The sequence below is a fragment of the Strix aluco genome, chromosome 4 (genome assembly GCF_031877795.1).
Source record: "Strix aluco isolate bStrAlu1 chromosome 4, bStrAlu1.hap1, whole genome shotgun sequence".
NCBI lineage: Eukaryota > Metazoa > Chordata > Aves > Strigiformes > Strigidae > Strix > Strix aluco.
This window is the reverse complement of record NC_133934.1, coordinates 105,495,454-105,522,670: the sequence shown is the minus strand read 5'-3', so window position 1 is coordinate 105,522,670 and position 27,217 is coordinate 105,495,454. Positions and strand designations below refer to the sequence as shown.

At 51.6% G+C, this 27,217-nt stretch overlaps 1 protein-coding gene across 2 annotated transcripts; it reads right to left on the bottom strand.

Annotated features, from left to right (window-relative positions):
• Positions 1-1,163: 1,163 nt before the first annotated feature.
• VSX2 (visual system homeobox 2) lies at positions 1,164-25,455 on the bottom strand. Of its 2 annotated transcripts, none has more exons than XM_074824723.1 (5): positions 25,020-25,455; positions 23,636-23,720; positions 20,685-20,808; positions 3,977-4,157; positions 1,164-2,975 (listed from the first exon to the last, which is right to left on the bottom strand). In XM_074824723.1, exons 1-5 carry the CDS (start codon positions 25,453-25,455, stop codon positions 2,581-2,583), a joined length of 1,221 nt encoding a protein of 406 aa, XP_074680824.1. In that variant the 3' UTR covers positions 1,164-2,580. The 2 variants fall into 2 exon arrangements, with proteins under 2 accessions (XP_074680824.1, XP_074680825.1); XM_074824724.1 differs by having other exon boundaries at positions 1,164-2,912.
• Positions 25,456-27,217: the final 1,762 nt, after the last annotated feature.

Below are 27,217 nucleotides of genomic sequence, written 5' to 3'. Positions count from 1 at the left end.
AGTCCATCTCCTCACACTGAGACCTCTCACCACCCACTGTAGAAGAGCTAAGATGTCTCCCTGCCTTCCTTTTCTTCAGGCCCTACATAGGTAGTGCTTTTTAAGGCAGAGCTTGGAGGTTTCCTTAATTGCATGGACCAGGCTCCCTTCGCTTCCTAGGGGGCACAAGAGAGAACAGAAGGCTCTCCCTACAAGCAGGGCTGTTCTCAGCGAGGCACACTGATGGGACAACAGCAGAGATGAGGGGGTTAGTAGATCTCCTCTTTGGAGATCTACTTAGGAGATCAATCTCCTCTTTGATCTCCTCTCCATAGTGTGACACTACTCATGGTCTGCAGGGCTGGTATGTTTGGTGAACAGGCTGGACACCAGTATGGGAGACAGGCACTATTTGACAGCAGGTGCACTCATCCCAGACCACACACCTGATTTGTAGCAGAGCTGTCCCCAGAGCTAGGTGAGGACCTACGAGGGCTCCGTCCCTCGAAGGAAATGCAGTCCTGTGGGCTTACAGCCCCTCCACAGAATCAAGACCAAGCAGACTTGTTCCACAAGCAAAGTCTTTCATTTCCTATGCATGTTTACTCTACCTCAGCCTTTTTTCCCTGTAAGACAATCAGGTTTTTCCATCAGACCATTCCCAGAAGCCCTTAGCAAGGTGGACAAATCTCAGCTCCTTCTCTGATAACTCAGGATGGGCTCCCGCTGCTCTCAAATCAGAGCTTGCTTTGGGGGAAATCCCTGTCAGTGCCCTTCCCTCTCAACAAGCTCCCTTGTACTTGCAGTGTCTGGCTGCCACCTCCACTCCTCAGGCTGGCCGGGCCCGGCAGCCTGCTACTTCACACCAGGGTGGGTGTGATACAGGGTGACCCAAAGCACCAGGGCTGTTCTGCATGCTGAAGTGACTTGTTCTCTGACCAGTTGTATGCCATGATGCCTAACTTCTGCCCCAGGTACAAGCACACCCCTTTCAGCTTTGTCTTTCACCACAAAGGGAGAGCAGCACCCAAGCCCCATCTTCTCCATGCCTGGGTGGGGAGGAAGGTGCAGACCTCTGTGCTGCTTTGGAGCTCCCACCTCTGACTGCAGCCTGACATCCAACCCCCTCTCCGCTTTGACTGAATTCACCCTCCTTGAACATCAGTGACCGGACTCATACACAGTATTCCTGTTTAGTTTTATTCTTGTTCATATCTTTACAGAAAATGGCACATAAATCACAGATGCTGGATGACTAGAAGTTGTTACAGCTCCATATCTCAAACACCTCAATACTGAATTCTTTTCTCACTGTATATACATTATTTACACACCATGGGCTATCATCTAACACGTCAAACAACCGGGGGACAAAGACAAACAGGGGCTGGATGGAGGGGCTTAACCTTCGATGGAACAAAAACAGTAGCTCCAGGGGAAGGGTGCTCACAGCTGAAAGCAGGACAGAAAGGGTTGCCTGGACGTCACTGTCCTACAGCTTTCGGGGGGGAATAGCGCCTTACCAGGATGGGAAGGTGATGGTACCATGGAGCAGGTTTGGCTGCGTGGGTCTGCAAGTGCTCGTGTGGGGCTGGCTGGGAGACGTATGTACACGCTATGGGGTGTATCGGGGGTGGATGTGCATGGCTGTCATTCCCTTTAACACTCAGAGGGCGAGCTGGACCAACTTAATTCAATAAATACATTGGGCAGATGCTGTTGTCTCGCCTGGAATAACGTATTCAGTAAATAAATTCACCGTCTGGCTCCTCCACAGGGGTGCAGGGCTTTGGTGTTTGGGGCAGAGTCAGACCCGGCTGTGGTGGCCAGCTCTGCGGGAGCCAGCAACATGGGCTGGGGTCACCTCGAGGTGCCAGGTGGGACCAGGGTGTCACGCCTGTGGGCTAAACCTGCCTCTCCCTGACAAATGGAGGCAAAACTCAACCACTCTGAAGCTGCAGCCCCTTCTCAGCAGACCCCAGTGCCGGGTGGGGAGAGATGGGTGGAAGGTGCAAACCACCCTGGATGGAGAGTCACCATTTCATGCTAACACTGCCATGGGCTTGTCCCACTGCAGCCTGGGCCAGAGGCAGAAGTGATGACCAGGGGAAGGTAGTGGGTCTGCCTGGGGCACGGTGGGATGGGGCGCCAGGGGAAGGCGCCCAGGCAGCACTGGGGAGAGATGTGCACTGAGGAGGGGCATGGCAGCAGGGGACAGGCTCGCTCCAAGATGGTGGATGGGGTCTGGGGCTGGAGCAGGAGGAGAAAGCCCCAGGGCTGGTCACAAGGCCGGAGGGACCCAGAGCTTCGGTGTCCTCTCAGGTGGCGATGATGATGGGACTCTTCCTGGTGCCCCAAAAGGAAGGGGGGGGGGGGGGGGGTGGGGTGTGAGGAAGACCCGGCAGCGTAGAGGTGCGAGGGGCAGGGGTACGCTCGAGGGGAGCAGGTGGGGGACACCCCTGCCAGACAGCCCCAAACGCAGAGACCGGGGCCCCACTCCCCAGGCAGGGGCAGACGGCGGGGCCTGGCAGTCTGAGGGGGAACTCAGCCCCCGGAGGATACAGTGTCTGTCGGGGCTGGCTCCCATCTCCTCTTCCCCCCCTAGATCAGCTTCTCCTCCTTCTGCGACGAGTTCAACTTCTCCGTCTGTCTCTCATCCTCCGTCGCTGCCGCCTCCTCCTCTATCTCTGGCTTCCTGCCCGGGGCTGGGGTGTCCCCGGCGATGGTCCCCAGGACTTTGGTGCTGTGCTCCTGAGCTTTGGCCCTGAGGGCAGCAATGCTGTTTTCTCTCAGTTCCTCCTGGGAAATGGTGGTTTTGGGATCCGGGCCCCTCTCTTCTTTGTCACCCTTGTCAAGCTTGGGCAGAGCCTGGCGCTCCACCTCCGTCTTCCTCCCCGCCTCAGCCGCTGCCTCCAGAGACTTTTTGTGCATCCCTAAAAAGAATTGTTGGTATTCGGGTTTAGAAAAGCGCCTGGGCATGGGAAAGCCATCTTGAACTGAAAACAGCAAAGATAAAGAGAGGCCAGAATTAAGGAAAAGCAGAAACCCTCGCTTCACGCAGCAGTCACGGTGAGCCACTCGCTCTGGCCCCCGCCTGAGGGCAGCCCAGGCAAGGCAGCTGCCTGGCTGGGGCCACCCGACCCCAGCATTCGTGGCCTTGGGGCTGCCCCCAAAGGTCTAGAATTATTCTCCCCTTCATTTCTATCTGTGAACCTAAAGCTAACTTGTCCCTGCATGGGGATGAGGGTCTCAGACAGCAGCAGAGTTGCCTGAGCTTCACCGAGGCTGGGAAGAGAGATCCCCCATTGCCTATTCCTGTATCAACCCATTCCTCACACAACCCACCCCTCTGCCTCTCTCAGTTTCACACAGATAGAAGGACAGGACAGCCCATCGTCAAGATGCCAGACACTAGCTTTGGGGCAGAACCAGCTTGAAAAGTCAGAAAGTGGGAAGCAAAGAACAGGAGCGTGGTAGGGTAGCTGCTACCTCCATGTCTGCACAGAAAACCAAGTGAAACCAGGCAGAAATGCAGCTCCCCCAGGTGCTGAGAGCAACATGTTCCCCCTAGGACTTGGGGCAAAGAGAGCAAATTTGTGGGTCCTGGCACTCTACACAGCATCACGGGGCTGGGGGTGACAGACCAGGATGACCTGCCTTGGGCAAGGGTCGGAGCCCCTGCTCCAGGGCTGGGCATGAGGGATGCTCACACCCCGGAAGCTGAAGGCTAACACCAGCCTGAGCATGGCGGGCAAATGCCTGCCCCAGACAGATCCTGCAGGTCAGGATCCAAGGACCAGCATGGATTTGGGATGAGCAGTCAGACCCTATTGACGAGGGCTGTTGGGGGATAGGGGGGTGGAGGATGGCAGGGATGGGGGACCTTGTCCCACTGCCCTCCACCCGTGTTTTTGACATGGCTCGGGTTTCTTCCTCGCATCCCCCCACTTTGTCTTGACCCACTCGCCATCCCCCATGAAGGTGGATGCTCTCTTACCCAGGAGCCAAGGGGCACAGGACTCCATGATGCCATCCTTGGCAGACTTGAGGATGGACTCGGGCAGCGGGATGGAGTGACGCACCATGGCACCGTACAGCCCGTACTCAGCCATCACACTGCTCCTGCCCCAGCACTTCTCCCTCTTCCGCCATTTGGCCCGGCGGTTCTGGAACCAAACCTGGGGTGGGCAACAAGGACAGATGTGGGTTTTTTGGGGGGAGAAGGTGTGTCAGTCCCCTTCTCGCATGGGAACACACGTGTGCTTGTGCAGCAGGATGAAGGCAGATGCATGCTCATCCCAAAAGCACTGCACCCTCTTCCCCCATGCAGCAGCTTCCCTCCCTCCCTTGCAGGAGCAGCGAGGGCCAAGCGTGAGAGCAGGTTCCATCCCTCTCTACAGGATGTAATTAATTTGCCATCACGGCATCTTTTTCTAGCAGCTTTTGGCTCTCGTGCCTGGGATTTTCTTTCATTATTTACTGGGTGTCTGAGCTGCAGCACAGGGCTGCGGGCAGCGGTGCCTGCAGGGAGGGCTGGGATGGGGGCGGATGCTTGGGAGAGGCGGGAGAAGGGGGAAGCTGATCTGTGTGCTTCTCCCTGAATTCCCAGTTTGAAAAGCCCCTCATCTTCTCAGAAAATTGGCAGAATAATCTCTGAGCTGTGACCTGGGGGGCAGTGAGCAGAGAGACGGGTGGCGATCGTGGAGGGGGGATGCTCGCAGAAATCTATTAGCGCTCTCTCTCCGATTTCCATTCCTCTTGTCTCCCTCACCCTCCTCCCTCCCCTGCTCCCCTCCCTTCCTGCCGAGCAGAGGCATCAGCTTTAGATGAAAAATTGCTCGAGGTCTATTCAGAAGGAGGCAAAGGAAGAGTCAGCCCCAGGGGCAGCCCAGGCCTGATTGAAAAATAAGTTAATTTCAGTTTGAATCGATGGGCCTCAGGCACTGAAATATCACGGGAAATTAAAGCAGCTGGTCCCCAGGGAACCACGCCATTGACCTGCGCTAATTAATGCCATGGAGTTACCAGGCCCCTCTCCGAGAGGCAGCCCCTCCCTCCCCGCGGACACCCCAAACACCTCCTCATTTAACTAATTAGACTCACAGAAAATTGGGTGTTAATTTGTTTAGGATTTTTTTTTCTTTTCTATTTTTTTTCCCTCCCTTTCCCAGAAAGTACACGGCAGAATGGAAATGAATGGCGGGGTCTCACTGGCAGATGGATGCTCGGGGTCACTCCGCAATCTTCTCCGACTTGATTGCTTGATTAGGTCGTTAGCACATTAAAAAAAAAAATTGCTTGCCGTCTGGCGCTGGCCTGATGAGTGGGATGAGGCGGGAATCGCCTGGGTAATTTATCTTTTTATACTGCAAAGAATTTGATTTCAATCTGCAGATATATGGAGGTGCCTTTGACACCTGTTTAACATTACAGAGCTGACAGCTTAACCCTCTCTTGTCCCCACCGCCCGTAGCCGTGGGGGAGCTCAGGCTGGAGTGGGAGCACTGGGGGACTGGGGCAGACCCCCAGCTCTGCCGTGGGGACCACGAGACTGATGCTGAGAAGTGATGTCCTGCTCTCAGCTGACAAAGCAAGCTCGCCTCTTCTACCTGTGCAGAGGGGAACTGCCCAGCAACGAAGCCATACGGGGGCAGAGCTGCAGGGTAGGCAGAGGGCTTGCTAGTGCTGGTGACAGCCCACCTGCGCCATTCTTGGGATCCTGGCTGGCCTGGCCCTGCAGGGAGCTCTGTGGGGTGGGTGGGGTGGTGGCCCCAGCGGCTGTGATCCCAGCTTCTCCCAGCAGAAGACATTCTGTGCATGTCAGAGGGGAGTTTAGAGCCAGGCTGCTTCACCACACATCACCTCATCTGCATGATAAACAGTCTGATTTACACTTTCATACTGCCAATATGTAACCCCCTCGACCATGGGTGGCTGCAAATCCACTGGGGCCTGAGCAAGGACCCTCAGGAGTGCACAGCTTCCTCTCTCCACCTGCTCCTCCATGCCTGCGTGACACATGGGCTTGCTCAGTCCTGCAGTCAGCAGGATGCTGGCGGGCAGTCTCACTCCCAGAGCCCAGCAGGCAGAGCTGCAGGGGACTGGCTCACTCCCTCTCCAACCTCAGCACAAACCCCTGTAGTTCATTTTCACTCAACAGACCGGGGTGGCGGGGCAGCCACCCCCCAACACCTCCATGCTGCTAGGGGCCAGCTTGACCCACCGGGGCCAGGAGAGGGATCTTGCCTGTTCTCCCCTGGATAAACCAGTACAGTTACATCCCTCACCGCAGAGCTCCTCTCTATCTCCCTTGGCTTCAGAGAGAACTCCTGCAAAATCCAAGGGCCAGCGCTTGCAAATCTGCCTTGGTTTGGGGCTGCAGTGACACCCTTCCATGTAGCCAGAGCAGCTTGCAGTGCTTGGCTCTGCACAGCTGTTTTTGTCACCACCTGGGACCTCAGCCAGGAACACATTTTTCCATCAAGTATCAAGGGGGCAACTTTTTAAACTCTCCTCAATGCTTTTTTATCCAGGTGCCTCTACACTGATGCTTTTACCACCTTTCCCTTTCCCCTCCCTTCTGCCTTGATGTCCCAAACATCTTCCCCCATGCCTCATGCTCCCCTGCCCTTCTCCTTGGCCAGCTCTCAGCCTGCCCCAGTGCTGCCCACTGCCACTAAACCCGCTGCCCTGCAGCATCCCCTTTCCCACGGCAGGGCCACGCAAATGCCGGAAACAGCGGAAGCTTTGCCAGCTGGCAGCTCAATTTTGACTAGAGCTGGTGGAAAATTTTCCATCAAAAAAAGCTGATTCAATTGCACAGGAAAAACTGCGTCCGGCCAGTGGAAGTGTAATCAGAATTATCTATGGCTTTCTTCTGAATGTTGTATTTTAATCTCAGCCGCCTAAGACATGCAAAACCCGTGCTTTAAAACCAAATGGGAAAATCAAAATGACATCAACACCTCAATAAGATAATTCTGAGATCCTCCAAACCAGTTTTTGTCATTTGATGGGAATTTCCTCTTGGTTTTGACTAAGAAAAAGGAAAGTTTGAAATCCCAGAATTTTTAGCAGAACAGAAATCAGGAGGACTGACCATCTTGCTTTAATATCAGGAGCCATATCTTCATCTCAAGCATGAAGTCATGTGAAACCAATGGTTGTCAATATTGCTGGGATCAGACCCCAGCCCAGCACCTCTGTTACAAGCCCATCCTGAGGAGCATGGAGGGACAAGCTCCAGCATGACACTGGCAGCCCCCACACCACTTCAGGTCAGCAGAATTATTCCCCATGGCCTATTCTCAGGATTTTTCCCTCATTCAGATAGTTCAATCAGTGGGACTTTCTTCTGGGAGAAGATCTCACTGCTTTCTTCAAGTTTCTTGACATGTTACCAGAATTTTCCTGTTCCTTGATTCTGAGCTGAATTACACACTGGTTTTAGTAATTCTGAGGTATTTTCAGCTGTGTTGGTACCTCACTTTTCATGGAGAGGTTTCCACCCTTACACTCACATTTACTCGCTGCTTTGGTATTCTGTGTCTTTGGCTGCTTATTGTCTTTGCTTGGAGATATCTACTCTACAACTTCCTCTGGCTCTGTAAAATTCAGTCTGCTTCAAGCAACGTCCATGTTTCCTCTTGACCCTTCCCATCACATGGATCTGCTCAGCTTTATGAAATGTTTTACTGATGTGGCTGTGTACTACACACCTTCCTTCTCACATGTTTCCACCTGGTTCTCCGTTGCACAGGCCAGGGTATGGTGAAAAGGTCATGTCTGTGCTTCCACACCTCCCGAGCAGTGGTGAAAACCCTGATTAATTTTAGACTGAAGCACATCAGATGTTTGTGCAAAGCTACCACAATCTGATGTGCAGAGGTGTCTTTTGGACCAGTGTGCTACATCTTAAGGTGATTTACAGCTTTTTATTATCACATGAACACCCTCTGTGAAACATAGGAAGATTGTTCCAGGAACCCTATTCTCAAAAAATGCATGGATGTTTGCTGTTTAGCAGCCCAAAGCCCTCTCCTGGGCTGCTTCTGATGCTCCACAAGTGCTGCCCTTGGCACACCAAGGGCTGGATCTGGGGTGGTCGCTGCCATGGCCAGGCTGGGGGCAGCAGCCAAGCATGCCTCTGACAAGGCTGCCAGACACCCTCTGTGCACTGGCAGCAGGGTAAGACAATGCTCACTGCACAATGCACGCTGCAAATTGGGTATGCCGGCACACCCTGCAGAAACTGCAGGCTCTTCCATATCCACGGGTTTTAGTCCTCTAGGCATAGAAAAGCTGCAAGACCAAAACCCATCACCTCTAAAACCCTGCTCTCAATATGAAGCAGGCAAATAGAGGGTGGTAACATAACACCTCGCTCAGAGAGGATCTGCCCATCAACTCAATCCCTGACATTTGGTCAGAACTGAGCATCACACACTCTCATTTGGTCAGAGCTGGGCACATCACACTGACACTGTCTCCTCCAAGAGCAGCACAGCCTATGAACCAAGATAGCAGCAAATGCCAGCACTGTCACTGTCATCTCCCGGATCCTTGTTCCACGTGTCTGTTCTTCTAAGGCCCCCTTACCAAAATCAGCAGTATTGCAAAGCCTCACAAATGGGGATGTTTCTAACTTTAACCATCATCTAATTCTCACCCTCAGTGCCCAATGCCCAAAGCAATAAAAGTTGAGGCACTCTGTGCTCAGCCGCAGGATTGCAGCATTTTGGAGTCAAGACTGGCAAGGTTATTCTTGCCAGTTTCCTCCTCTGAATCACCAATGAATGACCGATACTTCTTCGGATTATTGATGATGCAGAAGAGCAAATTGTAGTAGGAGGAATCTCTCATTTTGCAAAGGGATGTGAGACTCGATGTGTCCTTGTTATCCACATTCATCATATTAGTTAGTTTGTTTACCTAATCAACTCCTGAAACATTGTCTGCTAAAGAGAGAAATCTCCCTAAGGTTGGCCATGAGCCAGGAATCTAAATTAGCAAAGAGATATTTTAAGGCTTCTAGGATGTTACTGTGTATCGCTTCTGTATTGTTTCAACCTAAAATTTTCACTGGTTACACTCATTTTCCTGACTGTTACTTTCCAAGCTGGGGCACACAGACAGGAACATCGGTAGTGGCCTTTTTTGTCTTTCTAATAAAAAAAATGTTATTTTCCCTGTTCAAGCATTCCTCATCTCTTAAAGGAAAATTCCAGGCTAGATAACGGGGAATTTTTGCTTCACGAAATCTCACATACTGCCTTTGACATAGCATTTCAACAGGGGTCTTTCAAGTAACAAGCTTTATGGAGCACAAGATGGACTCAGCCCAAAGCAGCACATGCTGAAACGTCCACTAGATGGCCACAAGCAAATGCACGTCCACACATGCACAGACACACAGACACCGACACACAGACACACCAGCACTCGCCCCACCAGCACACGCCTTTGCAAGGCTGCGGGGAGCAGCTGCACACGGCTGTTGGCAAACCAGCAACTAAGGCAAGGGACAAAATCCCAAGTACCCTCAGCAGCAACGCTGAGACCATCTCCCCTGCCCATGGACTAACAGGCATATCTTCTTTGCTCTCTGACAATTCCCCTGGTGCAAACCTTCAGCTTCAGGGAGCCAAACTGTCGCTCTGTACGATCCCTGCAAAGAAGCCAATTCTGATACTGAGCTCCTCAAGTGAGGACACAGCAGAGAAACCCTGTACTGTCCAGTGAGGCAGCCTGGGAGCTTTCCGGACATTGCCTTGGGTTGTAATCCGCTGTCATGGTCCCACCTGACATGATGGTGCTGATGGCTTTCTGACCCAACACAGTCATGTCCATCCAGCACCACACTCATCTCCCAGGGATCCAACCATCTCAGGCTGAACCGTGCAGAAGCTGAATTTCTCACATTCATCCACCAGACCTCTTCCCTCTGGGGCATTTACTGTGGCGGGAAACATCCAGACATCTACACCAACACCCTGTAGTTGCTTATGTCCCTTTCCCCACCATACTGATCTTGACTCACCTCACTGTACGCACACACAGCAAAGCACTGGCACAGAAAAGCTCTGTTTCTCAGTGCAAGCTCTTCACACCTCTGCCTGCATACTGGTTTCCCCTTTCCTGGACTAGAAAAACCTGGTCAGGCCCACTGTCCCCCTCACAGCAGTACTCTGCTCCTGAAATCATGCCCAGCAGCATACCTCTCACTTCCCCACTTGAAGCCTGTTGGTGTGTCCAGCTGCAGACCAGAGAACACCTCCAGCTCACTCACCTCCATGCCCGGGGCCCTGCTGCCATCTCAGCACACAGTTCCTCCTGACAACTACACATCTCCCTTTCTACCTTCTTCCTTTCCAACCCAAGCCTCTAAAATAAGAGCAGTCAAAATGAAAACCTCCTCTGAAAAAACAGCAATGTCCTTACCCTTGTATCAGACAGGGCTGGTGGCCCTGGCTGGGTTCAATCTGAGGATGTGAATGCTGCAAAGAACAGCCTCCTATCTTCCTCAGAGCATGTCCCCATCTGCACTCATGGGTCCAGGGGCTTTATAATGAATGGCCACAAGAGAGTAAGGTCTGACTGGATCCTGGGGCTTCCCTGAATCCCTTCCTTGTAGCGATCACCCCAGGAAAACTTCCTGTCCTGAGGCAGCTGGTGGAGACTGTACCACTTGTGTAAGCCTGGAAACAGTTTATTGCTGTCTTTTCAAATGTAATGTCAAAATTATTGGCACTGTTTATGGTGACATCACTTTCTATGGCTGGTGTAAAGTGGGTATGAAGTTAAATGAGAGCAGTAAAGGTTGCACATGGGCTGCATGGCTGATCACAGGACTCATCATCCCCCCTCTTACTAAACACTGGGAAAGAGCTTTCTGAGGTCACATTAGAAAGAGCAATTACCATACACAGAATGACAAGATCCCCTCCTGGTAATAGCTGGAGTCTTGTCCCACCCACTCGGCTAGGAGGTCCAACCAGAATACTGAGATGAGCCGCGAGATAGTACTCATCCCTCCCAAGACATGATGGTTCATCCAAGCTTGGGTCTCCTCTAAGCTAAACTAGCACAGGGCACACATTGAATACGGGCTCAATACGGCACCCAGCAAAAATGTACATGCTATTACCAGGCCACCAGTCCTGCAGGCCAGGCCTGCCTCTGAATCCTGCTCTTAAAAGCACTACATGGGCCAAGTACAGCTGCTTGTTGCAAATTTATCTGACTTACGCATCCAAAGCTGTAAAATCCCTCTTGACCAGGGAACATGTCTTAACCTCAGATTTGCCAAGGGGACACAGTTTTTCACCTGGCCTTGCCACCTCATGTGGTGACATGTTTTCTCACTTGCAACTTTCAAAAAGTGGAGAACTTCAGCAGGTGCAGGGTTCCAATCTTCCCCAAAGAAAAACAAGTGTGCACACAATGTGCATGGTAGTTACAGTGAGATCAGTGGTTCAGCACATGCTTGATCTGTGTAACACATCTGCACAGCAAATGCATCCCTGAGACATTGACTTCATCACGGCCAGACCATGATGCCAGCTGACCAGCAGCTTAGCTGGAGCTACAGCTCCATATAGGCTGCCAGATGCTGGGACATGGCAGATAAACACCCAAATTCCTCTTTCCCTAACATGCTGATTGAAAACCAGGAAAAACATCAGGGTCATGGGTGCATGATAGTCCCAGGAAAGTTAGCAAGAGTGCGCCCATCATCCTAGTCCACACAAACCCAGGGAGACATTTGTCATCATCACAAAGGATGATATTGCATCCATCTTTTGGGTGCTCACAATGCCTGGCTCCATTAACCAAGCTGCTATCCTGCCTGCATAATTTCATTTTGCCTCCTTTTCCCCCAAGCTCAGCAAATCCTTCACTGGGCTCTCTTGAATCTGGAGAAGGAGGAGGACCACCAGAACCAAAAACCAGAATAGCAATCTGTCCCCTGATCACCATCCAAGAGGTCAGGACTGGCAGTTATGTTGGCTGCACTGGGGTGACTCCTACCACGTGTCTGCTCCTGGCTCTACATGTTCCTGAGCTCTGTGTACCCTTAACCTTCTTTGGGTAATTCATGACTCCAAGGAGTTTTCACATGACACCCTATAGCTGCAGAAGACTCATGCTCCAGGCACTGGCTGCTGCTGTGCCACTGATGCCTGCAGTGGACATTGTCAGCTCAGGCTAGTGCACAGCACAGCTAATGGGGTGACCTGCAGAGTTGGCAACGTGCAACCCGCTCGTGATTGCTGCTCACACCAGGGCAGCATATCCGAGCTCATCAAGTATCCCCTATGCTTAGTCCACCCAAGCTAAGATCTCCCAGGCAGGAACCCTCCCTCAGTTGTCACTTCACCACTGAAGCCTTTCTCTCAGTCATGGTCATCATATAAGCTCAACAAGTTGATCCAAGCAACTAACAAATAGCAGGGTGCAGTAGTGACAGTCATGGGGGACTCTGAGTTGGAAGGATGGCAGTGAAGCCAAAGATATGAAGGGATCTGGAGAAATCAGAAGCACCTGATGGACATAAAACAAGTTATTCTGGAACAGACATTACTGATGCCTCTGGCTAAGAGCAGTGACCAGCACAGATATTCATCATGTACATTTATATGGATGGGTTGGCTAGATCCTTCCAAAGGGGTTATTTCCCAACAATACTCACAGTTCAGCCTCCCTCTGAGCAAGCCAAGCAACGCCTTTAGAGAGGGAAGGGTAGCACGGATGAGAAGGTATTTCTCCCACTGGCATACCACGCAGAGCCCAAGCTTCCCAGAGGCATGGGAAGTACATGGGTACAGGCTAACCCAGCCTGGCTGCTCATCCACATTGTAGCAGGTCAGCTCCAACATCCAGGCAGGAGTCAGTCAGTAGGTTACTTCTAGATCACAGAGGGCACATAATGCCCAGGTTTATGAATGTGCAACATGTGTGTCATGGGTCTTTACAGAAGTCACAGGAAGGTGACCAGGTATGATTCTATAGTTCTATAAGCAATGCTTCACTTGCATTCCATTGCCATGAATTTGGAGAGAAAGCTGCAGCTGAAAGCTCTAACAACTACCAGGCAAAGTTTCAGCTCTGCCTTTGGTCAGACAGTTGGGAGCCTTAACAGAAACCCACTGAAGAGAAAGTAGGGGGAAAATTGTGCTTCTCACACCAGGCAGGTCCTAAACTGAACATCTCTTGCTGCTCAGAGTAGACAGAAGAGTGCCTAATGCTTTCTCACAGCCTCTGTTGAAGGTGGTCTCTGGAAGTCACCTCTGCTGTAGGATATTGTAGCAACAGTTCATTTTACAACTCAGTTTCTCTTTTCTGGTCCACAGAAGGACCTACCAGCCTCATGCATAGGGAGATCAGGGTCATCTGTATGTCTGTCAAGGACTAGACTTCTCTACAGCTTGGTGCATGAGGCAGATAGTAGTGGTTTTTTTTATATTTCTGCACAGGCCTGTGCAGAACCTGGCTCACAGAACACTCACAAAGAATGACAATGAAAAGGAGAGGAGGTTCGTGCTGCCAGAGAAGAATGAGAAGAACTTGTTGAGATCTATCAGGGTAAAAGATAAACAGTACAGAGAAAAATAGATCCATTAAGAAATAAAGGGGAGAGTAAATTAACCGTGTCTCTAAAGTGCCTGTGTTATTGACCTGTTAAAAAAAAAATCTCTATTCAAAGTCAGGAAAGGAGGAAAACTTTATGATAAAGGGTCATTAAAGGAAAACCTGAACACACAACCATCAGCTGGTCCCTCTGCCAGGCATCCTAAAGCTGGAGGGGAATTAACTATTGAACTTGCTGGGCTGCCCAATTTTTTAAAAAAAAAATCAGTTGTGGAAAACTACAGCAGTATCAGAGGAGAGAAAAGAAAGTTCATCATTAAAAGGAAGAGTGAATGCAAGTATTCTCAGCACACAGATTTAGGGTTGCATTTCCAGACAAGCTTAAGTGATCAAGCAACCACAGTGCCTAGGCTAACTCAGAGAAGTGTTACCCTTAAACTTACAGTTGTTAAAAAAACAGGGGGATAAATGCAGGGAAGACAGTCTGAGTTGTCACAGCCTGGCATTAAGCCTGCAAAGCCATTCCTCATTGTCATGGCCACAACAGGGAAAGTCCTTGCCAAGGCACTCCACAGCAATGGGCTACTGCAATATCTTGTTGCCTCACTGTCTTTTCTCTTGCAGGGAGCTTAAGTGCCCCAGCACTTGAAGGTATCTGACCCTCAGTGATGGTCTCTCCAAACCATGGAGAGAACAAGGAAGGAGCTGTCACTACAAAGCCCCATTTTCCTCCCAATATTATGGAGGAGCACATCAAAATCATACCATCCCTTATGCTGCAACAGATATAAACATCTTGCAAGGAACAGAGCAGAAGGCAAGGACAGGCAAGTTTGGTTTTGTTTTTCTGTCCCATTTAGAAAATTGGTTAGTGTCTGAAGCAACTCAGGGACTGAACACAGAGGGATAAAGTGGTACCTGGGTATACAAAATATTCATAACTCTATACCTTCATCTTCACACTAAAACCTACCTTTTAAATGGCATCTACAGCCCCAGCTGTAGCAGGGTAAATCCCACAAGCTGGGCAGGTAACCTGCATGGTCTAGCAACAAGCAGAAGAGTCCCTACTTCACAGTAAGCTGAAGAGATGTTCCCGGCCCTCCATTTTCCTTCCTGTGACCTGCCACATTTTCTTCCTCTCTCCAAAGGCATGCAGGTAAGACTTTTCAGACAGTAATCCCTTTGGGAAGGCTTGCCTGGGCCCCTGCTCTTGCCCATCACTCAGACCCTCTGTTTGCAGATCTGGTAATTAACTTGTAAACTAAGTTCTAGCACATGGACTGAAAACGGGCCACAGATAAAGGGTAATGAAAACACTCCATTACAGAAAGGGCCAAATTAAATAACTCTTAATTGAAAAATGGAAATGAATATGAATTTAGATCAACTAAACAAGCATGTTATTGAAGAGGCAGAAAAGTGGATGAACTCCTCACATACCAATTAAAGACATGGAGGCAGAGATGCACCATACGCCATGAGAAACACTCATAATAATATTCTCACCAAGCCAGGAAGTTTGATTAGTTTTATTACTCTCACTTGTACACTTCCTACATTTCTAAAAGCATAGGGGAAGTTAATGACATGTTTTCTGGTATCACACTGCCATGGCTTGCCCCAGTGCTCAAGAATTATTGGCAAAGATAGCCAGCACTACCTGCTCAGCTCTATTTCATGATTAACCTCTTGCAGGTTCTTAAAAAAAATTAACATATTGAAATGGTTGGCTAACACAGCAGCAACACTTTCAGCTTCTCCATCACCTTGGTGATCTACCTCCAACCATCCTAATAGCTCTGGTAATTTCCCTCCAGCTACATGATCTCTGTGAACATGCTGTATAGAGATACGGGTGGGAACCCGCTGGCACTGTGCCTCATGCTGGCCTTTCTCTCTTCTAAGTGCGAGAGTCACCCAAAGTTTTAGCAAGAATAGACAGGTCCTCACTTACTGAGAGTAACAGTGACAAGCATATGCTTAGAAAACCAACATCACCACTACTTTCTGCAGCACTAAGAAATCCCTTGGTGGCCATTCCAGGCACACATTCAGGAAAGGTCAGCAACTGCATGGAACAATCATCCCCATTCCACACCTACACTGTGGGATTAGAACTACAATTCAGTGCTCTGCAGCAAGCAAGAAAAGCTGGCAGGAGGGGGAGAAGCCAAGGCTGCTAAAGCTGCATAAAGCCAATTTTTCCTTCACACTTTCTATCCTGTTTCTTGAGAGGACTCCATGGGTTCACTCCTGAGCTCATGCTCAGTGCGATACAGGTTCCTCAGGCCTTTCCAAATTACATTCACCACTAAATACAGCATGTTTTTGCAACACTGAAGCAAGGTAAACATCTTGTTCTGGAAAAATACTCTTAATACAAATGCTTCCCTCCAAATGACCACCCCTCCTGATTTCTCCATCCCCATTCAACTCCTAAAGGGCTACACACTGATACTGAAATGTGTTAATCTGATAGCAGCTAAAACAATACATTGTCAATTAGAGTTTTAGTTGGCTTTGTTTTGTTTTTAGCCAAAATTGAACTTTTAGCTGCCTGACAAAGCTTGCTGGATACACAGACAATCCACACGCCTTACACATGGCACCAGAGTCTCCTTTGGGTTCCTTTTGCTTATGTGAGCAGTTTTATTTGTCCCCAAATTCTTCATCCATGTAACTACCATACAATCATTTAACAACAAGAACTGACAATTTTTAACACTTTTATTCTCTTTTTTAATCGATTAGTTCCCTTAAAAGGTGAATCTAGTGTCCCCACAATGGAAGCAGTATCTTATTTTTTGGAAATACTGAACTGATTAATCGATTTGTTTGATCAGTAGGAGACACACTAATGACAAACATACACAGTCATTTCAATAATCCTAAATCAAACTGTTACTGTACTTTATTGTAGATACTGGTGTTTAAAGTTTGGAACTGTCACATATTAATAAATTCAATAGGGATAATTTACCTAAAACCAACACATCACACTTAGCAGCATCTGTTATGATAAACACACTGATTTAAATCAAGTGTCAGAATACTCGTCACCTTGAGGCCATTTTGAATACTTCAAGTTGTCTATTAAGGATATACTTCCTCTCAGGAATCTACTTACCTCACCGGGATTTACAGAATGGTCTGGGTTTATTCTAATAGTGTCATTTCAACTCTGCTGAATATTCTTTCAAATACACTGATTAACGTAGCCTTTTTCAAGTATCTTGCAAAATGGCCACAGTGACATCTAGTCTGACTCGTGCAGAGTGTCTCACTATGAAAATTAAATTATTTTCCCATGTTGCCCAATGGGAGGATGCTCACGTTCCTTCCAGGAGCAACCAGTTCAATACGGGAGGAAGATGCATGCAATGTGAAAGAGCGCTGCCTTGAAAAAAACCACATGTTCATTTTCTCTTTAAATGGAGGATTTTAATATTTTTTCACGAATTCAATGTTCTCTCAAACCAGTAACTTTCTTGGCCTCTGATGGCTATTTGTAGTGTCCTGCGGAAGGTTTTACATGCAAGCAGTTCCTATATATCATTCTCAATTGTATTATTTGAATTTCACTTTCATATTGAATTTCATAGGTGATTTACTTTCTCTTTGACTACTACCTCCTGAGAAATAATTCCATGAATGAAAATAAGGGGTAGATATCACTCTTAGGTGTGGATCCAGTGGGAACCCACGTGAAATTCTGTGTAAGTCTACAGCATGTGATGCTCACAACATTCTTAGAAAACACTTTCATTAATGACCTACAAGAGGGAGAGGACAATATTGAAAGATGGGAGGAACTGTAAGCTACAACAAAAATGCAAAAATAAAGAGCTCCCTTGAGCAGTTAGAAACTCAGGCAAGGAAAAAAACCACCCTGTGACATGAAATTATAAATATTATGAAGAAGGGAATAAAGATTCATTTTCAGCTGTCTCTTCCAAGGGGCATTAAATGATGCTAATAGATTCAAAGCAAGATTTACTTCACTTGTGCAGTTCTGCTGCAGAACTTCTTGCTGCGGGATATTAGATATTTACATGTGTTCAAAACCCCAGGAGGCTGTAAAAGTATTCAGTAAGTATCACTAGATATCTGCCCTGCTCTCATACTCTTCTCTAACATCCACCTCTTACCAGTGTCAGAGCTGGTAGGGCTGTTGTTATGCTTATTAGCCAAAGGTAATAAAATGCCATATGAAACCCTGAAGACTGAAAGAAAAATTGTGAAGATAAAAAAAATCTGTCTAAAAAAAGCTTGAAGTGACTGAATTAGATAAATAGAAAGAAATAAATATGGAAGAATGTAGACCAGTGATAATCCAAGGCTGCTTGTGCAAGGACTCCGAAGTCCAGCTAAACTGGTGAGAACACACCCTGTGTGCAGCTGTAGGCATGTGGTCTCTTATCTCCAGGAAGACTGATAGGTGAGATGGACTTCACAGGAGAACAACCACATGATTAAGAGACTAGCATGTTATTTATGAAGAATGATTTAAGAAAAGATCTTCACAGCTTGCTTAAGCAATGATGAAAACCAGAAGTGACAGCCAGGAGAAGAAATAGCTTAGATTTATTTAAAGAGTATGAACGTCATAACAAGGGGGAAACAATTAGGCTCATACAAAAGGGGCTAAAGTTGAAAAGGAACATGAGATGAAATATCAAGAAGCATGACCAAGACTGGGAATCATCTTGTCATGGCTTGTGACACACAAAAAAGTATGGACAAGGAAATTTATAGAATATGTGGTAAAGGACAATAGGGTGCTGACCCACTGGAAACATCAGTGGTGCTCGGGACTCCTACGTGACCCTGATGCTCACCCTGGCAGGGTGCTCATGCTCTCACACAACAGATGCCACAGAAATTCTGCTGTTTCTCATGATTTCCCCTTTCATGATGAGCAGAAGTGTAACTCACAAGCACTTTCTCCTGGAATATGTGTGCCATTAGCAACACCTGATATTCAGAACAGCCACACCACGGGGTTCTTCTGCTGTCCAAGTCTAACCCGACCTCTAGGGCAGAGGGCTAACAGTCAGGAGCACTCCTAGGTTTAAAAACTCTGCAATACAGGAAGAGTAGGCAGTTGTTCATTAGCCAGCTGCAGAATGACACGCTGGCAGCAAGTCAGTGACAGCTAAGATACGTTAGCCACTATTTCACTTCCAAATTAGATAAAACACTGAGTCTCAGCACTAGAAGGATTCTCCAGATGCTGAAGCAGTATGTGCAGTGTCCAGCTCTGCACTGTCTGCCATAACATCTGCCTCCACTTCACCCATAGTGAAGGCCCTCAGCTCTGGCCAGAGAAATGGTGCTTCTGTAGTTCAACATACACTGTGCCACTAGATGAACCTCTTCCTTGAAAAGGTCCTTTATGGGAAATCAAAGGATCTTCTTTCCAGACCAGCATCAGATGGTGAATGCAGGCAACACAAAATTCCTGACAGGTCTCTCCCCTCTTGACCTGATGTCCTACAGGGTCACAAATGTAGAAGTGACCCTCCATCCAGCTTGCTCTCTCTAGAGCCAAAGCATCAAGGCCTGTTTCTAAGAGCAAAATCCTAATGTGTCAGGTAGGATTTCAGATGATGGGCCATGTGGAAATCCTGTCAGCATGCAGGTTGTCTACAACCTGTTAGGTCAGTAGGAGTCCTGCCAGCACAACAGGATAAGAAGCACAACTTGTTTTTATAAAAATGTCACTCTTGATAGAGCACAAGAATGAGGGTGGTGAGGGGGGCTCAGGACTAAGGGAAAAAAGGGCTGCACTTTTGTTTGAGAGGATCTTCCTGTCACTGCACAGGGTCATGCCTCAGCAGCTTCCAGCATCAGTGTTATCTTGCTAAGTGCCCTCTGAGCTACCTCCCAAACCCATGAGGGAGCAGCCTCCTGGGCCATTTCTTTAGCAAGGAAAGAGCACAGGCTGAAGGAGCAGATTGGCAGGTGCTGGGCATGCATGAGGGACCGAGCAGAAGGAGGAACTAGGGAAACCAGGACCCTCCCAACACCACGTGGCACTCAGGCCAATGCCTCTTGTAAAAACTCCTATCCACCAGCCACAGAGGCAGCCACTGCCACTGTGCAGGGGACCAGGCCAGTTTAACCCCAGCCAGCCAAGAAACATCACCTGCACCAGCAAAAATGGGTTCAAGGCTTGGCCATTACAGCCCTGTGCCTTGTGCAGCAACCAGGCGGGAGTGGGGCATAGGGAGGAGGGAGGCAGCAGAAGTTGCTGGAGTCCACCCTTGTGAATGTCCTGTTTGGTCTGTCCAAGCACATTGTGCCTCCCACACTGCACACAGCAGCTGCAAGTCTTCTCCGGCTTTTTGGGCTGTAATGATTGCTTGCATGCCGGTTGCCGTGCACGCCAAAGGCTGGTGCTGGCACAGCCCTGTGGCTCAGGCTGCTCCTTACCACCAGAGGATTCACCACACAGCAGCGATACTCCACACAGGCTCATTCTACCCCCTCACAGTGGCATGACAGGACTGGCATACAATTAAACCCCAGACATTAAAAGTCATTAACAAAATGTTATCCCCAGAAACTTTCAAGGAAGCTTCACTGGAGGAGGCAAAAGCAAAGTGCAGAGATGGTGCAAACACCCCACTGGGACTCACTCATCATTCCCACACTGCAATCCTACCCACAGCAGTACCCACCTACGACACCCCTGTGCATCCTCCTGTGCCCAGAGGAGCAGAGGTGAGCTCTTTCCCTCCCACACTGCCCGCCCAGACCTGGTCTCTGGGAGCCTCTCTTCTTGCCTATACCACCAAGGCCTTGAAATGCTGCAGTCTTCCCTTGCACACCAGTTCCCCTTCAACGATTTAGGATTCCCTCTGTTACTCACACTCCAAATCACTGCTACAACACACCACATACAGCACACATCGACATACAAACACCAAATACAAATCTGCCAAGAACAGCTGATCTGGCTGCCTACCCATGGAGAGCAGGGGAGTAGACAGCCCGGGGAGGTGTTTATTCAGAGCAATGTCAGCTTTCCCATGCCTCTACCTTTTCTTCGGGGAGGGATGAACATGGCTGAGAGGGGCAGGATAAGGGGGTCTGAGAGGTATGATTACCTGTATCCTGTCTTCTGGCAACTCTGTTTTCATGGCCAACATCTCTCTAGCATATACGTCAGGATAGTGGGCCTCGTTGAAGGCCTTTTCCAGCTCCTCCAGTTGGTAGGATGTGAAGATTGTCCTGAGGGGAGTAAAACTCTTCGATCAAAAAACATAAGAAGAAGCAGCAAAGATTATGAAGAGTCAGAAATGGACAGAAGCTACAGAAACCTGGGTAACCTGCTAACACATAGCTTTTCCCCCATCTCCTGTGTTTCTGAGCACAAAAGGTCAGGTGCCAGGGTGAAAGGAGAACCAGAAAATGCCAGAAGACAGAGCTTTAAACAGTTACAAATCACCTTCCCTTTCAGGGACTTGCCTCTGGAGACGGTCCCTCCCCAGCAGCAAGCACCCGCATCCAGCAGACATGGCAGCTGCTCTTTCATCTCAGACTCTGCTGCCTCTTGTGAGTATCCTGGGGGTATCCCTATCCCTCACACCCCTACAAAAGCACACCCACCCCTGGCCTGGCTTAAAATCACCCCCCTCCTCCTCTTGCATCCAGAGGTTTCTTAACCCTTTGATAGTCATGCTGAGATAAAGCAGTATCCCCTCAGCACCCCGCCTGGAGAGGTGCTGAGCCCTTCCCCAGCTGCTGGTCCTCAGCCTCTTCAATCTCCACAAGCAAATAATCCTCCCCTGGAGCCCTGGACCTCGGCTGAATCCTCCAAAGGTTTTATCCACCCTGCTCCCCACTGCTTTTCACCAGTCCTTCCCCACGAGAGCCAGTGTCAGCTCCCTTCCTCTCTCTTTACCCTGGTTGCTTCCACTCATATCCCATTAGTTGCTCCCTGCCAGTTTGCATTACCCCATTATCCTCTGGAAATCCTCCTGGACCGCCCTGGGCGGGCAGCAGCCCAACCCGCCTCTGCGCAGCCAGTTCTCAGCTCGGGACTACCAGATTGAAAAATCAGCAGCTGGAAAGCCGAGACAGATGAAAGCCCTTCTCCAGGGGATGGATGAGAGGTCTCGGACCACTTCCACTCCCCTGAGGGTTGAAACTCCCACCCTCCAAGCCTCCCCGGTACACAAAATGCAATTTTTGATAAAAGCTAACAACACTCCAATGGCAAAAAAAACCTCAACAACAAACTGCAGCCTTTGTTCAAAGTAAATGTATAAATGTACTATCAAACTAAGAAACATTTAAGTCCCAGAAGGGGGAAGGAAAGAAGAAAAAAAAGTCTTCTTCTAAAATACATCCGAATTTCAGAAAAGCCCTACAATTCCAAAGGGCATAAACAGAAAATCTCAGAAATATCCTCCGCTATTCAGAATCGAAAGGATTCCACCAGATCGATAACATTACTAACAAAAGCAGCATGCAAATGCAGGGGACCTGCCTGCAATTCTTTAAATTCACTCCTAAATCCATTCTCTTTTTAAACAGCTTTCCTTCAGCTCCGACAAATCTGTAAACTCTAGGGACAGCGGAGGCACATTAACTCGTGTATTTTCTCTCTCTGGGACCACAGGAAAAATTATTCCAATTTTGATCCAGTTTAAATTTCAAGTCTTCCTCTCCACCCTCCTCTGACAAGAGTGCTGAAACCCAGCAAGGCTCACTGGCAGGAGCGTTTTGCCTGACATTCAGCTGAAGTTTTCCCCTTTTAGCTCTCATCCCTGGGTAGCCCCTGTCCCTTCTGCAATACACAATCTCCTAGCCCTTTTGGTGTTTCTATCCTGCAGTTATTAGCAGACTATTGGCCTGTCATCTCCCAGCCCTTTCTTCGTACAACTAGAGGTCTTAATTTAGTATAGAATACACAACTACAGCTAAATGTTGCAGGTCTGTTTCTGTCTAGAACTAAAAATAAAACAAATCTGAATTTTATTTCCTCTCTTCCATCCAGACTGTGACCTGTACACCAGCCCCTGCTGTATTTTCACCCAGCCTTGTCCAGTCCACAAAAAAACCAAACCGTTATTTACTCCAGAGCACCGAAACTGGGAGCGTTTGCCTGGGGAGGGACCGGGTTTGGGATGAGCCCTCCAGCCCAAGCCTCCTGTTGCACGCATAGCAGGACGTCTCCTGGGATAGTCGGTCTCCTTCCCCCAGGCATCCTGGTAAGCTTTCACTGGGGCATCTTTTAATCCACCCTTCCTGCATCGTGGCAGGATTGATTTAATTATTCCTAAATCACCCTCCGTGGATGGTGTCTGGCCTTCCTTTGTCCTGATTCTCCGGCCACAGCAATGCCACGACCCAGCACGAGATTCTCCCTTTCTGTTTATAAGGTGCAGACAGTCCAACTCCATTTTAACTGGGAGAAGTCAGGCAAAGTCTATTACCCTGACCCTTCCCGAGGGGAAACCAGATCCCCTCCCGATCTCCCAAAGTGGATCTTCGTTTCCTTAACCAATTCTCCAGCCTTCGTCAGCTTCTCTGCAGGCTGTGCCTGATGCCCAACTATTTAATCTATTGGTAAAACATTTATTTATAAGTAATAAAAATATTTAAATCATTGATAGAAATTCTGTCCCGCTGCCAGCCAATATTAAGATTGCTATATGCGGAGCAGGGGGCAGTTTTGATTATTTCGGACAGGTTGATGATTCGTTTTGCCCCGAAAACACCCGCTGATCTGCATCCCGCCCAAATGCTCACGGGCTGCTCGGGTCTGCGGCTCGGGATACCTGGACCCGCAGCCAGAAAAATTAAATAAAATGACACCTGTGGCCGACCCCGCCGCTCCCTAACGGCACGTCCCCAAATCCGATTTATTGTGGACAGGGAGAAAGAAAAAAAGGAAAGGGCCCCGGGAAGAAGCCGCAGGGGCGCCGGGAGGGGTATTTCGCCCCGGGCCGGAGCGGGTCGGGAGCGGGTCGGGCCCGCCGGGGCTCGCCGGTGCCCGGTGCCCCGGGGAGGGGGGCGGCGGGCCCCGGCGGGGTGGCGGCCGCTCGCTTACCTGTGCCGCCTCTTCTTTCGTTTCTTGCTCTGGTTTAGGGAGGATTTGGACATTTTCCGGTCGCTGGAGGAGACATCCTCGGAATCTGCGGAGAGACGGGCAGCGGCCGTGGGCTGGGGCTCCCTCCCCGCCTGGGACCCCCGGGCAGGGCCGGGCCCGGCGGCTCCGCTCCCTCCGGCGGCTCCGGCCGAAGCTTTCGTTGCGATCGCGCCGCGGACGGGGCCCGCCGCCGGCCGCTCCCTCCAGCCCGGCGCGGCCCCGGCCCCAGAGCTGCTCCCGGTCCCGGCGGCTCGGGACGATCCGCTCCCGCCAGGGAAGGCTCCGGGCAGGGACCGGGCTCTCGCTCTTCCCTCTCTCCCCCGGAGTCGTTTGCTGGGGCTACTGTTGTCTCGCTGCTAAAATGCAGAGCCCGGCAAGCACAACAAAACCGTAGGAAAATGGGGAAGCTGCAGCCCCCTCCCCGCGGCCGGGCACCCGCGGCCGCCTGCCCCAGCCCGGGGACCCCGGACTTCCCCGCAGAAACCCCGGAGCGAGGAGGGGAAAATTGGGGTCTACGGAGCTCCCAGGGAAAAAAAACAAAAAACAAAAAACAAAAAACAAAAAAAACCCCAAAAAACCAAAAACCACAACATTCCGGGAAGAGCTGGTGTCTGTCCGCGGCCCCCCGCTCCCCGGGGGTGCCCCGGCCGAGGGGTGCTAAGGACAGAGCGGCGCCGCCTCTGCCCCGAAGGAGCAACCGGGGGACGGAACCGGGCCGCGCATTTTGATGCTCGCCACTGTGCCCCGCGGCGGTCGGTGTTGCCCCCCCGCTGCGGCCCCGTTCCGGCCCGCGGCGCCCCGCCACCCGCCCGGCCCCGGCGGCGCGCTGCCCGGCGGCCGTGCTGCGGGCGGGGGCGGCGGGCATCGCCTCAGACGGCTCCGGCCGCTCCCGGGAGGAGGCTGGGGGTTGCCCCCCCGGGCCGGGGCCGGGCGCTGCTGCCTGCCCTTCCGGGAGGACCCGAGGCGGCCTGGGATCGGGGCCTGCGGGCAGGGCTGCGGGCGGCTGCTGCCGTCTAGGAAGGGGATGGCGAGCGGCGCCTAATTCCCCGGCAACGAGTTGGGGCCGCCGGGGCCGCGGGGGGGCCGCTCCGCCGGGTCTCCGCGCATCGCCGGCCCGGGCGCCCCCGGCCGCGCCATCACACCGCGGCCGCAGCCCCGGACGGGGGGGTGAATGCGGTCCCGCCCGGCCGCCCTCTTCCTCCTCCTCGGGACCGAAACGAAATCGCCTTCCCGCCGCCGGGCGTGGGGCCTTCCGCCGGGGCGGGCGGGTGCCGGCGGCTGCCGGGGGCGGGCGGCGGCGCTGGCGGGGCGCGGCGGGGTCCCCGGGGGCCGGGGACGTGCCTACCTGAGCTGGCCGTCTGGCTGCTGTCCAGCTGCCCGGGGGCCCGGGCCAGGGGCTGCAGGTGGACGCTCTGGGGGTCGGAGAGCACCTCCAGGAAGGTGGGCTGGGTGTAGAAGCCGGGGATGCCGCCGGCCCCCAGCAGCCCCATGCCCACGCCGCCCACGCCGGCGGGGCTGAGCACGGAGCGGGCCGCCAGCAGGTGCCCGGCGGGCAGCGAGTCCAGGGCGGCCCGAGGGTGCGACGGCGGCTCCTTGTTCAAGCCCAGGATCTCCTGGATGCCGAAGCCGGTGCAGCGGGGAGGGGTGGGCCCGGAGCTGGGCTTGGCCCCCGCCGCGGGGGCCGGCGGAGGCGGCGGGGCGGCGGGGGCGGCGGCCGCGCCGTCGGGCTTGGGCTTACCGGGCAGGCTGGGGGCCAGCGCCGCGCCCGCTTTGCCCGTCATGCTGCGGCCGGCGGTCCCTGGTGCCCGCTCCGGGAATGCCGGGGAGCCCCCGGCTCAGGCCCCTTTTATCCGCCCAGCCGGGAGCCCGAGCGGGGTCAGAGCCGCGCAGCCAATCACAGGGGCCAGCCGCGATTAGGGATGCCAAAAAGCCGGCACCGGCGGCGGCGGGGCCGCTGCTCGGCGGGCTGGGGCCGGTGCCCGCCGGCGGGCTGGGGCCGCCGCCCGCCCCCGTGCCGAGAAGGGCCGCCCCGGCGGGGCAGGCCCCGGCCCCGGCCCCGCTTCGCCTCCAGCCGTGCTGGGGGAGGTGGGGGGAGGAGGGAGGCAGGGATGGAGGCATCCGCACTTGCATAAACACGGCTCCAGCCTGGCCGCGCACGGCGCGGGGCACCGGCCCCCGAGGAGAGACGCGCAAAACAGCCGCGTGGGAAAATGCCGGCGGCTCCGGCTTTCTCGCTCATCCGCTGTTCTGAGAGAAATACGGGTCAGCAGGGAAATAAGGGAGCACGGAGGAAACCTAACGATTAAAGCCGAGCTGTGCTCCTTGAAAGTGTAGAGCTGAAAGCATTGTATTTTGGAGAAACATCTGGCTTCACGCCATCAGAGTAGTGAAATAGATGCTTGGACTCTCTAGACACCCCTGCCCATGAGCGTGGTTTCTGAGCCACACATGGTTCTCAGTAACCGAGAACGCCTTTTACCACCTGTGGGCAAGATACCACACACCTTGTTCCTGCCAGCCCTACCTCAACGAAAGACATTAAACTAAGAGAAAGCCTGAGGCCTCCCCCATTACACTCAACCTGAGGCAACAGCTCCACCACAACATGTACCATGATACTGGTAAATAGTTCCTAAAGTCTGCTCATGGGAGTCAGTTAATCAGTGGGACACCAAGCTGGGGCTGGGACTGCAGCTGCAGATCAGGCCAAAAAGCCCACCTTCTAGCTCAACATTCCACCTCTTCTCAGCTTTGCAGACCTCTGCGGTGGTCCTTCAGGCCAAACGGTTCCCGCCATCCTCTGAAGGGGAAGCTCTCCTGGTCTCTGGAGGAGGTTCTGCAGTGCCTGGTGCGTGATGGCACAGCAAGGGCTGGGAACTGCCTCTGAAACTGGTGGGATCTGTCCAGGATGGCCACAGGTGTTTTGGACCGCTCACAGGCCATATCCTGCATACTTTGGGAATCCTGGATTAGAGTCTGGCCTGCCAAAGGATTGGGGCTGCTGCAGATGCTGAATATCATGCCTTCCCCGAGCAAACTGAGGGCACCTCCACTGTGATGGAGCCTCAGCAGCATTGCTGAGGCTGTCGCCTGTCAGAGCTGCAAGGGAGTCATGTACCAACTTGATGTTTCAGATATTCCTAGCCATGATTTTAAAGCAATTTGTGTCTCCACAGTGGTGGAAATGGTTCATAAGAGGTGAATGAGGACTGCCAGGGCACTGCGGGGGCCAGCTGCTCCCTAAGGGACAGGGAGCCAGGAGCCAAGAGCCATCAGGGCAGGATCTCCCCAGCCAGGACCCCGTTCCACTGTACCTGGGCAAGGCAAGCAGAGCAGTTTGTGGGCTGTAACCAGGCTCAGCCTCCAGTCCAGATCACCAGACAAGTCGATGAGGATGAGGCAGTTCAAGCCAGGATGTCAAGTCCCCAGGTGGGGGTCCAGATGAGTGGGGTACGTGGCCAGGTACAGGCATGGCTGCAGTGGAGCTCAGGCAGGAGCCAGGAATGAGCCTCACTTTAAAAGCAGCCACCAAGCAAAGGAGGG

Coding starts and splice junctions, on each gene's coding strand:
- VSX2 (XM_074824723.1), bottom strand. CDS start 25,455: ATGACGGGCAAAGCGGGCGCGGCGCTGGCCCCCAGCCTGCCCGGTAAG. Junction 23,721..25,019: donor CAGCCAGACGGCCAGCTCAG/GTAGGCACGTCC, acceptor GTCTCTCCGCAG/ATTCCGAGGATGTCTCCTCC. Junction 20,809..23,635: donor CGAAAGAAGAGGCGGCACAG/GTAAGCGAGCGG, acceptor TACTCCCCTCAG/GACAATCTTCACATCCTACC.